The sequence below is a fragment of the Trachurus japonicus genome, unplaced genomic scaffold, assembly GCF_045865225.1.
Source record: "Trachurus japonicus isolate A0001 unplaced genomic scaffold, Traja_1.0 AP030749.1".
Lineage (NCBI taxonomy): Eukaryota > Metazoa > Chordata > Actinopteri > Carangiformes > Carangidae > Trachurus > Trachurus japonicus.
This window is the reverse complement of record NW_028220882.1, coordinates 641,801-655,460: the sequence shown is the minus strand read 5'-3', so window position 1 is coordinate 655,460 and position 13,660 is coordinate 641,801. Positions and strand designations below refer to the sequence as shown.

Here is a 13,660-nt window from a genome sequence, read left to right as displayed (position 1 = left end):
AAAAAATAAAGTTTTTCTTTATCTAAACTGCTAATACTTCCGTACCATGAGCAATAATCAGCTACCAGATGTTAACAATTCAATTTCTGACTATTCTGAATCGATGTTATGTCACATAATCCATTTTAAAATTAAAATAATTCTACAGAGCCAATCGGATCACGTGTGAGCAGCGTGTGAGCGGCGTGTACCTGGCGTGGGCGTGGCCATGTTCATAGCAGGAGTTCCTATGGGCGTCTTCCCCGGCGTGAGCAGCGGCGTGGACGAGCCCATCTGGCTGGCCGGCGTCTCGTCCCAGCGCGACTTCCTCTTGCTGGCGCCGGGCGTCGGCGTCTCCCCGACCGACTCGTCCCCCCGGTCGGTGCGCGGCGTCTCGGCCCAGCCGCTGCCGTGCCCCGGGGTCTCTCGCTCCGTCTTCGGGGTCTCGTCCCAGCGGTTCTTACGCACGCTGCCCGTGGCTCCTCCTCCCCCTCCTCCTCCGCCGCCGTGTCCCGGCGTGGCGTGGCCGGGCGTGTCCCTGCCGGGCGTGGCCGCGCCGGCCGGCGTGTGGCTGGGCGTGGGGTCCCACATGCGGGTGCTGGGCGTGGCGCCGGGCGTCTCGCTGCCTTTGGGGCGGCCGGGGGTCTCGTCCCAGCGGCTGTTGGACGGCGTGTGGGCGGGGGTGTGTCCTGGTGTCTGCTGAGGAAACAGAAGAGACAGAGGAGTTAGAAACGACTAGAAACAGAAACAACTACAGACAGAGGAGTTAGAAACGACTAGAAACAGAAACAACTACAAACAGAGGAGTTAGAAACGACTAGAAACTAGAACTAGAAACAGCTTGTTGGTGTTTTTATGTATTTAAATAACACTTTACATCCTTTCAGGACCTTCGTGTCCAAATATGGACATACAAAAGAACTGCTATAAAATCATATATCAATATTATTTTCAGTCTCTGTATTTCCCTCTAAAACAACTCTGTGTGGTAACGTTGTGTTATTATCTCATAGCGTGGTGAATGTGCAGCTCACAACTTGTCCACCAGAGCGTTGTGGAGTTGTTGGATTGTGTATTTGATGAGTTTGATGAGGGAAACCAAGAAATCCCATAATGAGCCTCTGTAGCGTAGCTCTGAGCAGCTCACGGCTCTGCTCCGCCGTTCTAAAAACACCTTGCACCGACAATTAAAGGTAACAAACCTACTGCTATGACTATAGGGATTATGGCAATGGGCCAATTTGCCAAAATGTTGAACTATCCCTTTAAGTCTTCAAACTGGCTGAAAAGAATATTGATATGATGATTTTATAGCAGTTCTTCTGTGTGTCCATTTTTGGACAGGAGTGTCCCGAAAGGGTGCAAAAAGTGTTCCCAGTGTATAAATGTAACTGAACTGAAAAGTAACTGACATTAAATTTCAAAAGATTTGTCAAAAAAGAAACTTTCTTGCAGAAATCTATACCTTTAGCTGTAACACAGCCAAAATGATCCGCAAATCAAAAAAGAAGGACCAAGGGACCCCTGGGATAATTAAATTACCCATTTATCTACCTATCTTGCTATTTATATTGTTTAATCTTAATCTAAGTGCTATTTGAGGGACAGCTCAGTCTTGTTGTAACTGTAACTCTAATGACTATATAAGCAAAATTAAGACCTCCCTTTTCAGTCTGGCATTTAACTGAATTTTATTATTTTAAGATTTATAGCACTATTTATTGTTTTAATTGTTCTTTTTTGTATTGTATCTATTTATATTCCTTAATCTTAATTTTTATCCACTCTAGTGTTTTCCCCACTGCAAAGTACAAATTGTCGAGTGTAAGACAGAGTTCCCTCAGTGTTTTAATTTTTGGGTGTGATGCATGATTATGCAAATGTGCATGTAAATGTCCTCTATGTTTTTATTTTTTCATGAAAAGTGCTCTACAGATAAGATTTGATTGATTAATTGAAATAAAGAGTCTAAAATCTTGACTTGTTAATGAACCAGAGACCGTTCCCAGTGGTGAACTCGACCTGACTCACCTCAGCGGAGTTGTCAGCCTGGTCCCAGCTGGACATCTTTTTGGGCGTGGCGTTATTGGGCGTTTGGTCGGCTGTCTGGTCCCAGCGGCGCTTGCGTTTAGCGGCGGCCTGGGAGGCTGCGGACCCGTTGACAGCCTTCAGGTCCCCCGACTTGGCCTTCTCTGCCAGCTGCTGACGGATCTCTCTCTGGAGGAGGAACAAACATCTGGATCAGTCACAGCTTCATCATCATCATCATCATCATAATACAACTCATGGTTAGCCATTGCATGAAATACAGAAATCGGAAAGGGAAGGAAATCGAGTTTTAAGGGAAGAAGATTGGGAATATTTATATATTTCTAGTCAAAACAAATCTCATTCTACTTAAAATAAGACTCATCACATTAAAAAGCAGCTTGTTTTTAGACACTTTTTACTTCTTTCAAGCAGATTTCCACTTTAAATAAGTAGGAAAATCTGACAGTGGAGCAAGTTTTTCTTTCTTATTACAAGCACAAAAAACTTGCTTTCACTGGCAGATTTTTCTACTTATTTCAAGTGAAAATTAGTTTGAAACAAGTGAAAATGATCTAAAAACAAGTTCATTTTTAGGTGATGAGTCTTATTTAAAGTGGAAAGAGTTTAGTTTTGACTAGAAATGAGACATTTTGACAAGAAATAAGACAAATACACTGCAAAAACTCAAAATCTTTCCAAGAATATTTGTCTTATTTCTTGTCAAAATGTCTCATTTCTAGTCAAAACTAATCTCTTTCCACTTTAAATAAGACTCATCACCGAAATATTTACTTGTTTTTAGATCATTTTCACTTGTTTCAAACTAATTTTCACTTGAAATAAGTAGAAAAATCTGCCAGTGAAAGCAAGTTTTTTGTGCTTGTAATAAGAAAGAAAAACTTGCTCCACTATCAGATTTTTCTACTTATTTCAAGTGAAAATTAGTTTGAAACAAGTGAAAATGATCTAAAAACAAGTTAATTTTTAGGTGATGAGTCTTGTTTAAAGTGGAAAGAGATTAGTTTTGACCAGAAATGAGACATTTTGACAAGAAATAAGACAAATACACTGCAAAAACTCTAAATCTTTCCAAGAATATTTGTCTTATTTCTTGTAAAAATGTCTAATTTCTTGTCAAAACTAATCTCTTTTCACTTTCATCACCTAAAAATGAACTTGTTTTTAGATCATTTTCACTTGTTTCAAACTAATTTTCACTTGAAATAAGTAGAAAAATCTGCCAGTGAAAGCAAGTTTTTTTTGTGCTTGTAATAAGAAAGAAAAACTTGCTCCACTATCAGATTTTTCTACTTATTTCAAGTGAAAATTAGTTTGAAACAAGTGAAAATGATCTAAAAACAAGTTCATTTTTAGGTGATGAGTCTTGTTTAAAGTGGAAAGAGATTAGTTTTGACCAGAAATGAGACATTTTGACAAGAAATAAGACAAATATTCTTGGAAAGATGTAGAGTTTTTGCAGTGGATGTGTTATTTACTGTGCATTTCAGTTGTAATTTACAGATGAATGGATGAGGGAATTGGTGGTGAATTGATATGTGAATGAACATGTGTGCTCACCTCCTCTTTGGACAGGTTCTGCTCCAACATGACGTCCACGTACGACCTGACCTGCAGCTTGGGGTCCGGCGTTTTGCCCCCTGCGCGAAAGAGCACGAACAAGAACAAAGGACACTCATCAGTCACACACTCCTGCACCCCGGTGACTACAAACACAGCCAGCACACACACACACACACATATATATATATATGTACTGTATACACACACACACGCACACTCTTATACACAGCCAGCTATCCCTGACTCGTTCGTTACCAACAGATTAACTTTTAAGTTCCTGCTTAGCTGATTCACAAACAAAAGTCATACTGAATTACATACAAATATACATGGTCTTTCTTACATACAGTCAATGCATCAATCTAGTGGAAAAACAAGCAGATACATAGAGAGCAGAGCTGTGGTTGTGGTGCTTTTCTTTAAGTGGATTAAGAAGTTATAGCCATCACTGATGCAGGGTCCTGGGCTGCGCTCTTCAGAATACGTACACTTTCAGTGCCAAGGGTCCTTCTGCAGTCAGACTTCAACCGGCAGAAAAGAAGCCTAGAAAATTTCTCTTTACCATTAGTAACACTTTGGAAAAGGGTTTGAACTCACACACAACAGTATACCACCTGGGTGTCATTGATTTAACGGCACTCAAAAAAAAAATGTAAAAAAGAAAAAATAAAAGCATCTTCTTGGGGCATCATCATCATCATCATCATCATCATCAGCCAGATTCCCAGTGTATTTATTTACAGTAGCAGCTCAGAGATGAAGTCAAGTCAAGAGACTCTGGGGTTTTTATATCATCTAGGATTCACATTAGCACATTTAAATATTTAAAAAAATATTTAAAAAATTAAAAAAGAGATGATGATGAGTCTCAACAGCACTGCTCACTGTTTCCCTCTCAGGACAAAAGGTCCAATCTGGAGTCTAATGTTCGGCTTTCAGCTTTTATATGCTGGTTTCTTTTCTTTTTTTTTCTTTTAAAGGCCAAATAGAAAAAAAGTGACAGTGATTCTCTGTGTTTCTTTCTTTCTTTCTTTCTTTCTTTCCCCCATAACCTACACAGGATGAGTTGCTGCACCCTTAACAGAGTGCAGTACAGGACTGGCAAAGCAGTACTGCTGTAGGAGAGAAATTAAGGACAGTTAGTATGGGCCTGTGGTATCGTGGTAACACAATTTTTTCTTTGGTAACATATTTCTATTTTACAGAGAGAGTTGTAAAATAAAAATATATTATTTATTACACAACAACTTTTTTTTTTGTACAAAGAGCTCGTCTCTACATGCAGGCTTCTTCAGATAAAGGCGGACTCATGGTCGGCCCCTCCAGCTCAGCAGCTGGTCAGGGCAGGTGGAGCTGCAGCTAAATGAATAAAACTAAAAACTATCCTATAATGATCATTTAATGTGTTTAAACTAAAACATTCCTGCAGCGTTAACTAAGAGCAGGATCATTCAGGATAAACTACAGAAACTCTACAAGCTGAGCAGTTACTTTATTGTCCATCACTAACCCAGACACAAGAGGAACTGGGAGAGTTCATTCATATTTAAAGGGATACACCAACATTTTTGTTTTCATGTCTTGCCTCACTCCCGAGTCCATGACCAGCAGATAGACACCATCCTTTCGACTGTGCGTGCAGTAATGAGGGAGATAGAGCCGTATCGCCGTAATTAGCTTAGCTCAAACACTGGAAGTGTATGGGTAGTGTTAGCCTGCCTCCTACCCGAGTCAGAAGCTGATTTCATTTTAGCTCTAAACTCTGTAAATCTATCACTTTATCCACATTTCAAACATGTTTAGGTGAGAAAGTAGCCGTTTACATCAGCAGTGTGTCGTTAATTTGTCTAAATACCAGCTGTTTACTATTTTGTTGGGACGAATTCGGCGCTACTCAAGCTAGCCGTTGTGACCAACGCACTTCTGGTTACTTTCACAAAATAAAACACCCGTTGCCCTTTACATACAGAAAACCATGAGGATAGAATTTGTGCTTTTACTTTGAAACAGGAAGCTAACCTACCCTCGATGTAGCTAGCTTGAACCAAAATAAAGCGTCTTTGCTTGAACCCTCCGTTTTGACCGATCTCGTCCCGTTAGCGGCATTTGACCGCTCAAGATGCCTTACCGGAGAGTTTTGTCAGCTCTGAGACGAAGATCGGCCCGCCGGTTTCCGTTTAGAGTTGCTGAAGAGTTTCTCTGATGACTTTAGGTGGAGGCAGGCTAACACTACCCATACACTTCCAGCGTTTGAGCTAAGCTAATTAGCGACTTTAGGTGGAGGCAGGCTAACACTACCCATACACTTCCAGCGTTTGAGCTAAGCTAATTAGCGACTTTAGGTAGGAGGCAGGCTAACACTACCCATACACTTCCAGCGTTTGAGCTAAGCTAATTAGCGACTTTAGGTAGGAGGCAGGCTAACACTACCCATACACTTCCAGTGTTTGAGCTAAGCTAATTAGCGACTTTAGGTGGAGGCAGGCTAACACTACCCATACACTTCCAGCGTTTGAGCTAAGCTAATTAGCGACTTTAGGTAGGAGGCAGGCTAACACTACCCATACACTTCCAGCGTTTGAGCTAAGCTAATTAGCGACTTTAGGTAGGAGGCAGGCTAACACTACCCATACACTTCCAGTGTTTGAGCTAAGCTAATTAGCGGCGATACGGCTCTATCTCCCTTGTTACTGCACGCACAGTAGAAAGGATGGTGTCTATCTGCTGGTCATGGACTCGGGAGTGAGGCAAGACACACACAAAAAAAATGTTGGCGTATCCCTTTAATATTTATATAAACTGTAATAATACTAATAATCCGGCCTGTCTGTGTGTTCTCCTGCTCTGGGATCAGAGAGTCAGTTCCACCAGAGCTGCTCCTGCCTCTTCCTAACATGGGATTGTTAACCCTTCGACTCACACACAAAACATCTGCGACCCATGTGTGTTAGGTGACTTTCCTTCTGTTGAACATTCAACACCTAACCACCTGTCCCACTGAAAAGCATGGTAACCCCACAGTGGGTTTGGTTTTTCTTTTTATATAAATCTTTTAAAAGGCACACACCCGGGGGAAACTTTTTATTTTGCACATTATTGAGATTATGACAGTAAATACTATTTGACAAATCAAGACAAACTACTATGAGCCATCACTGTCATTTGCTGCAAAGTTGGAAGTCGGTGTGAATGTAGATGATCGTTTATTGGGAAGAGAAAAAACAAAACAAAAAGGTAGAGTGACACAGAGAGAGTTGAGTTTGACCACACAGGATTGACCACAGGGAAGGCTGAGAGTCTGGGAGGCAAGCTATTGCATTGTGGTCGAAGGGTTGAACAGCACAACTACGGGTGTCAAAACCATTGGCAGTCATGAGGGGGTCACGAAAAAGTGAACCATGAAAAAAAGGAAAGGGGGAGGAAATGGGGAAGATGTAATGAGAACAAAACATGGGGAAATTTACCGTCTGCAAACGGGTCGAGACGCTCCGGCGAGATGATCATCTGTCTGCGCCGCGCTTTGTACTCGTCCTCCCGCTCCGCGATCTTCTGTGGGCGATGCTCCGCAAACGGGTCGTACTGCAGGACAGACACGGAGGAGACGAGAGTGAGTGGGTCTGAGTTAAACCGTAATACACTTTCTAATGCAACTTGGGTCCGGGGACTTTTTCTTGAAAACCTTTTCTTAATATTTTACCACTTTTTCTAGAATTTTACAAGTTTTTTGAGAAACTTTGACCACTTTTTAAAAATTAATTTAACCACCTTTTCCTGGATTTTTGTTTTACTTTTTTAAAATAAATTTTACCACTATTTTCTAGATTTTTTCTTTTTTGAGAAATATTTACCACTTTAAAAAAAAAAAGTATTTATCTTACCACCTTTTTCTGGAAAATGTTTTACTTTTTTTTTTTTTTAAATGTTACCACTTTTTTCTAGAATTTTTCTGTTTTTGAAATTTTTTACTACTTTTTTCTTGTATCAGTTTTTCCCAGATATTTCTCTATAATACTTCAAAAAAATTCACACCATTGGCCCTAATTTGAATGTACATTGACAAAAAAATGTAACGTTCTTCAGTCTCAGAACAAACATTTGTGTAGTTCTGGTGTTTGCTTCAAAATTTTGCCCAATGGGGGTCTGTGGTCTAATTTGTGTCAATTTAGGGTCCTTGATGTAAAAAAGTTCAAGAACAACTGTTCTAATGCACGTTCTCCTCCGATTTCACACCGGATGTGGTGTTCCTATTTATATTTGGTCCAAACACAAATCCTATACTACACAATTTTCCTACCTCCTTCAATTAAGAAAAGAGACATTTTTATTATATCATATTAATATTTTTTTCCACATCTTTGTCATAAATCTTTCATTCCACTTCAGTCCGGATCATAACTACCAAGTATTCAATTATTTTCAAGTATTTAACCCTTTAGATGTCAATTTGAATGCTTTAGGTGCTCATTTTAACATTTTAGGTGCCAATATTAGAGAATCGCGAAGCATGCACATCCTCAACATTAAAACTAGGTGCTGGACTGAATGAATGAATCAAAAATAGTGAAATAGAGTCTGCACACTAGATTCAGCGCCTGAATGTTTTGTGTAAATATACAGAACTGGTGAAAAAATATCATACGTTAATATGATAAATCTTTTATTTCACTTCAGTCCTGATCATAACTACCAATCTAATCTAATCTCATGGAGTGTACAGGATAAGCAAATATAAGACTATTCCCTTTTCGGTCACTGTATGATTCAATTTATGTATGCTATGTGCAAAATGGTTGACTTTGACGTTGGTGATTTGTGACCAAAATAAACTATCTAGTTCTTTCATTCATAGATGCCAATTTGAAGGCTTTAAGTGCTAATTTTAACATTTTAGGTGCCAGTATTTTTAATATATGGAATGCAAAGTAGAATCGTTGTAGTTACAGTCTGGGAAGTGTCAATGATTAGCAACAATGCTGATTTTTTGGGGGGATTTGTTATTTCTTTGCACACACACACACACCTGTTCATCTGACTGAGGAATGGCGTTGAGTATTGCTACTGGCGCGTGGTAGCCGGGCTTCTTCTGTCCCAACAAGCTCGTTGATGTGTCGTCTTCATCGTCCTGAGGAGAAGAGGAAGAGAAACGAGAGTCTGGTCAAATCTCACCGTGGAAGGCAAGACTCTCCCAGCTCAGACACAGAGAGGCAGAGAGGAGCAGTCGAGCTCCGGCAACAAAACAACCGTGGGACTGCAACAACACAACCGACACAACTTCATCTGGACTCTGAGCCGTAACTCACAGGAAACCACAGAAGATTTGACTTGGAAACTGGTGAATTGAAGCATTAAAGGGATAGATAGTTCACCCAAAATTGAAATTTCCCTCATTATCTCCTCCCCCTCATGTGGACTAAGGGCTGGGAGAAGTTTCAGAGTCCTCCGTGGCTTCTCTGAGTTACAGGGGGTCTCGGCGTAGCAGTGCATGTCCATATAACAGTTGAAAATGGATACAAACTGTCTTCGTAACAAAAAGACACACCAAAAAACATCCAAATACCTCCATGCTGCTTGTATGTAATGTCCCTCTTGTATTGAAGCCCCAAAATGCGAAACTGTCCCGAAAAAAATTAAATAAGTCTCTATTTCAAGCTTGTTTTGTAGTGGAAGCTCCTCTTCCCGGTTCGTCAAATTTGGACAAACCAGGGTCTGTCCTCGTCCCAGTTCGTCCAAATTTACAAAACAAGCTTGAAATATAGACTTATTTAATTTTTTTCGGGACAATTTCGCATTTCGAGGCTTCAATACAAGACGGACATTACATACGAGCAGCATGGAGGTATTTGGATGTTTTTTTGGTGTGTCTTTTTGTTACGGAGACAGTTGGTATCCATTTTCAACTGTTATATGGACATGCACTGCTACGCCGAGACCCCCTGTAACTCAGAGAAGCCACGGAGGACTCTGAAACTTCTCCCAGCCCTTAGTCCACATGAGGGGGAGGAGATAATGAGTGCAATTTCAATTTTGGGTGAACTATCTATCCCTTTAAATGCTGCACAAAGCTGTGCCTTCTATCTATCATCTATAATTAACAGCATAAGAGGTGAGGCCTGCAGCACTTCCAGCTGCAGCGGTCGGCGCCAGAATAACAAACCTCCTGCAGCTTCCTGAGAGAGATCTGGATCTAGAAAACACACTTACATCCTCCTGCTCGTTGGCAGCGATGGACGTGACGTATCCGGCGAAGCGACTGTCGTTGCCTCCGTAGATCTCCTGGTCGAAGAACCCGGTGGAGACGAGGCCGACCCCCTGCTCCCCCTCCTCCAGCAGGGTGGCCTTCATCCCCTGGATCTCCAGGATCTGGGCCTCGATGTCTGCAAGGGGAAACGGACACGAGGGAAAAAAAATCATCAAAAAGTGACAAATTATAATATTTGAAAAATGTAATCGCCTGATTTATTTATCCCCATTAGCTGCGCTCTAGAACGGCGCTAGTCTTCCTGGGGTCCTCAGTTAAAACCAGTAGCTACATTTAAACATAAATCTGCAATCACAACATGAAAAAGACAAGTCAACAATCTGTACAATCAGATTGTCATCCACATCAAAGAACATGTGTAAGATAACTCCGATGTACAGCAGTTATAAAATAAAATGAATAAAATAAGAGGGTAAAACAAATGAAAATGACAACAAGAGACCCTATTACCCTAAATAAAACCCTTGCATATGTTATTTTACAGATATGAAATTCCAAGATATTGCTTTATATGCTTTTTGAATGTTAGTTTGTGTGTGAGTTTAGTTATTGGCTGTGGTAAAGGAGTAGTTCCATGCTTTAATTGATCTGTATTCTATTGTGTGCTTCAAAAAGTTGGTGAACCGGCCTTGTGTTGCCTGTCTGGTGGCATATGTATATGAATCATGATTGTGTTTAACTGAACTGATTGTATTGATATAAAGGTGATATAAAGGTATTGATATAAAGGTGTTATATTATTTAAATTATACATAATGTTTTTTTTTTTTCCTGGACCAATAATTTTATATTTGTGTCGAGCTTTAGTCATAAAATCTTTTCACTGTGCCTTCCACACAGCACCAGGAGATGTCAACAAGATTATGGCGAACAAGGAAGCAGCGACTGGACAGTTTAGAGAAGAGGAGAAAATGAACCACAACAAGAAGTATTTTTATAAATACTGGGAAACATTTCAGGGAGGAAAAACTCAAGTTTTCCAACTATTTCCACCTGATAGGATCAAGGAGAGGACATCACCACCAGCTCATAGTTAACTCTCAGCTGTGTCCACTGATACCGAGGCTCCAGCTTCACATCGCTGTGATGCATGGGGACACAATCTGAACAAGCATTTTAAAACAATCAGATACAGGGCTCCAGAGTAACTTTTCTCACACTGAAGGCACAGTCGCCCCTTAATTAAACATTTAGGAGCATGTGTGGCTCAGTGGGTTGAGGTCACAGCCCTTGCTGCAGCCGGCCCTGCATCATTCCCCCTCTCTCTTTCTCTTTCAACTACTATACTGTGAAATTAAAAGGCAAAATAGCCCCAGAAAATATACAATATGTTCACATTTCTTTCACTATTCACCTTTTCATTCATGATCCTCACACACATTGGCCTACACGCTTCTCCAAGGTTAGAAAAATAGACTGGTTGTGGTTGCACATGCGCAAGTAGATGAACAATTTACTTGCACCGTCTCAAATTTTAGGGGCAAAACGCCTCCATTTTGATGCAGACTGGAGCTCTTGCGTGTTGTTATGTGGTGATTTCATGACTCATGATTACATTATTGTAAACACGACCTTCCCCAGTCGCAGCCACTTCACATGTCTCAATGTTAATCAGTATAAATCATCACAAAAGCATCATAGTTGTCAACACATGCTACTACAATTGATCTACAACTCATTGTGGTTGAATATCTCAAAAGGGAACACATTTTAACTCAACTTAATTCATTCATTTTGGCTGAAACGCTGTACTTGTGTTTAATACATCGGGCTACATACGCAGAAAATGGCGGTGCGGCTGTTTATGTTCAATCAGACCACATCCCATCATCATCAGACCGGGTCTAAACCACACAACACTGCTCCTCAGGCTTAACTTACCAAGTGTTAAACACATTAAACCAGACTAGAGAATCACAGGTATCTTTAATTCACACCACCAGGCTGGTTGAAACCTAAGAGCTGCAGCTTCTTCTAACTTTAGCTCCGTGTGGTTGAGTAGCGTTAGCGTGTTGTGAACTGGGTTAGTTAACGTTACAGCAGAAAGCAACACAATAACACAGCAAAAACGGCATTAAATAACCACCAACGACTAAACATATATTGATTTATACTGTTAAGGAAGGGGACTGTGTGATTTTGAAGTTACATGTTCGCTAACTACACGTTTTTAAAGCGGTAAATCGTTAAATCCTGCACGGCGTCGTAGGCTAGCCGAAGCTAACATGCTAACAACCAGCGCCATTATCTCAACGTCCGCGTTGCGTCGTCACAAGGCCGCGCTGCTAAAAAACAACTAAATACTAAAACACTCAGAGCTTCAGTCACTGCAACATGAACCGCAACAACTAACTCAATATAAACAGGCAAAAAAAGATCTGGAAATTTAGGCTTTTAAATATTTATTTTGCAATTAATTTACCTTCGTGCGTCTTGGCGATCTTCGCCATTTTGGTGGTGGTTGTCTGAGTCTGGAACCGGAAGTGCGTTATCTAGACTTCCGTCTTCTCCCGCTGCTCCCAGATCAGTTTACAACATCTTCAATAAACATTAGTTGTAAAAGGTAAAACTATCCTGAGAATTGGATAATGATTTAATTTTTTTGTACAACTTGTTTTATTTTTAGGAAAATTTCACATTCACAAAAGAAAATGGACTGACGGAAAACCAAACTTTGCAGTTTTTTTGAAAGAGCTTTTTCAGTATGGCACCGACACCAAAGGACTTGAAACACCAAACAATTTTATTTTGGATAATATGATCTTCTTTACTTCAATGTTTTTTTTTTGTTTTTTTAATATACATAATAGATATTTTATTTTTTTATATATACATGGTAAGCATAATATATATATATATATATAAATAAATTAAATTAAAAAATTAAATAAAAAAATAAAAATATATATAAAATATAAATATAAAAAGAGATTATGCTTACCATGTATATATATATAAAAAAATATCTATATAAAATAATATAAATAATAATAATTGTTCTGTACATAAATGTTAATAAGGTTTAAAAAAATAAATAAAATAAAATAAAATAATCCTGAGATTTTTAAAAATAAATAAATATCAGAGTGGAAAATTTACATTCTTCAAATACAATTGAAAGAAAATGCCATGCGTTCAAAACTGTATATCAAAGTATTGTGATTAAAATGTAAACAATATGAATAAAAATATTATACTGAAACTAAAATTAAACTGAGCCAGTGACAGGTAAGAAATAGTAGAGTATCTTTGACCTGGCCTACTAATTAATTATGAATGATATATTGTATTTTCCTGACCACTAAACACAGAGTCACATCATCAATACATTATTTAATAATTTAGTGATTATTATTAATTACTGTAAAGATAGTATTGTTACTTGAAGAAACTTAAATCACTGTAACTGTGTGAATTGTAAATTGTGAATAATCCAACTATGGACCTTTGAACTATAGGAACTCCACATGTGATCCTGACCTACTTATGCATTAATACACATTTTTTGGTTTGTTGGTTAATAGAAAAAACACTGTAAATGGTGTGAAACAGATTATAATATTATACAGAAACAAAAACAAAACTTTGCCTGCTAATTATGCATCAAGATGAACTTTATTGTCCCACAAAGTATAAGAAATTTGTTCTGTGCCATGATATATCTTATTTTCCTGACCACTAAACACAGGGTCATCATCACATTGCATTATTATGTTAATTTTGTGATTATTATTATGATAATATTTAATTTCTAGTAAGATATTCTTACTTGAAGAAACCTAAACTGTTTGTGCAAATACACAAATATAT

At 39.1% G+C, this 13,660-nt stretch overlaps 1 protein-coding gene across 2 annotated transcripts in view; it reads right to left on the bottom strand.

Annotated features, from left to right (window-relative positions):
• sf3b1 (splicing factor 3b, subunit 1) overlaps nt 1-12,323 on the bottom strand; it is a 37,554-nt gene extending 25,231 nt beyond the window's left edge. The window contains exons 1-7 of one of the 2 annotated variants that reach the window (XM_085772655.1): nt 12,273-12,323; nt 9,793-9,965; nt 8,612-8,713; nt 7,056-7,170; nt 3,589-3,668; nt 2,011-2,196; nt 192-678 (exon numbers count right to left, since the gene is read on the bottom strand). In XM_085772655.1, coding sequence (XP_085628781.1) covers nt 192-678; nt 2,011-2,196; nt 3,589-3,668; nt 7,056-7,170; nt 8,612-8,713; nt 9,793-9,965; nt 12,273-12,300 — 1,171 coding nt within the window. In that variant the 5' untranslated portion in view covers nt 12,301-12,323. The remainder of the gene's footprint in view (nt 1-191; nt 679-2,010; nt 2,197-3,588; nt 3,669-7,055; nt 7,171-8,611; nt 8,714-9,792; nt 9,966-12,272) is intronic. The other variant, XM_085772656.1, reaches the window with a different exon arrangement.
• Between the last annotated feature and the right edge of the window lie 1,337 nt (nt 12,324-13,660).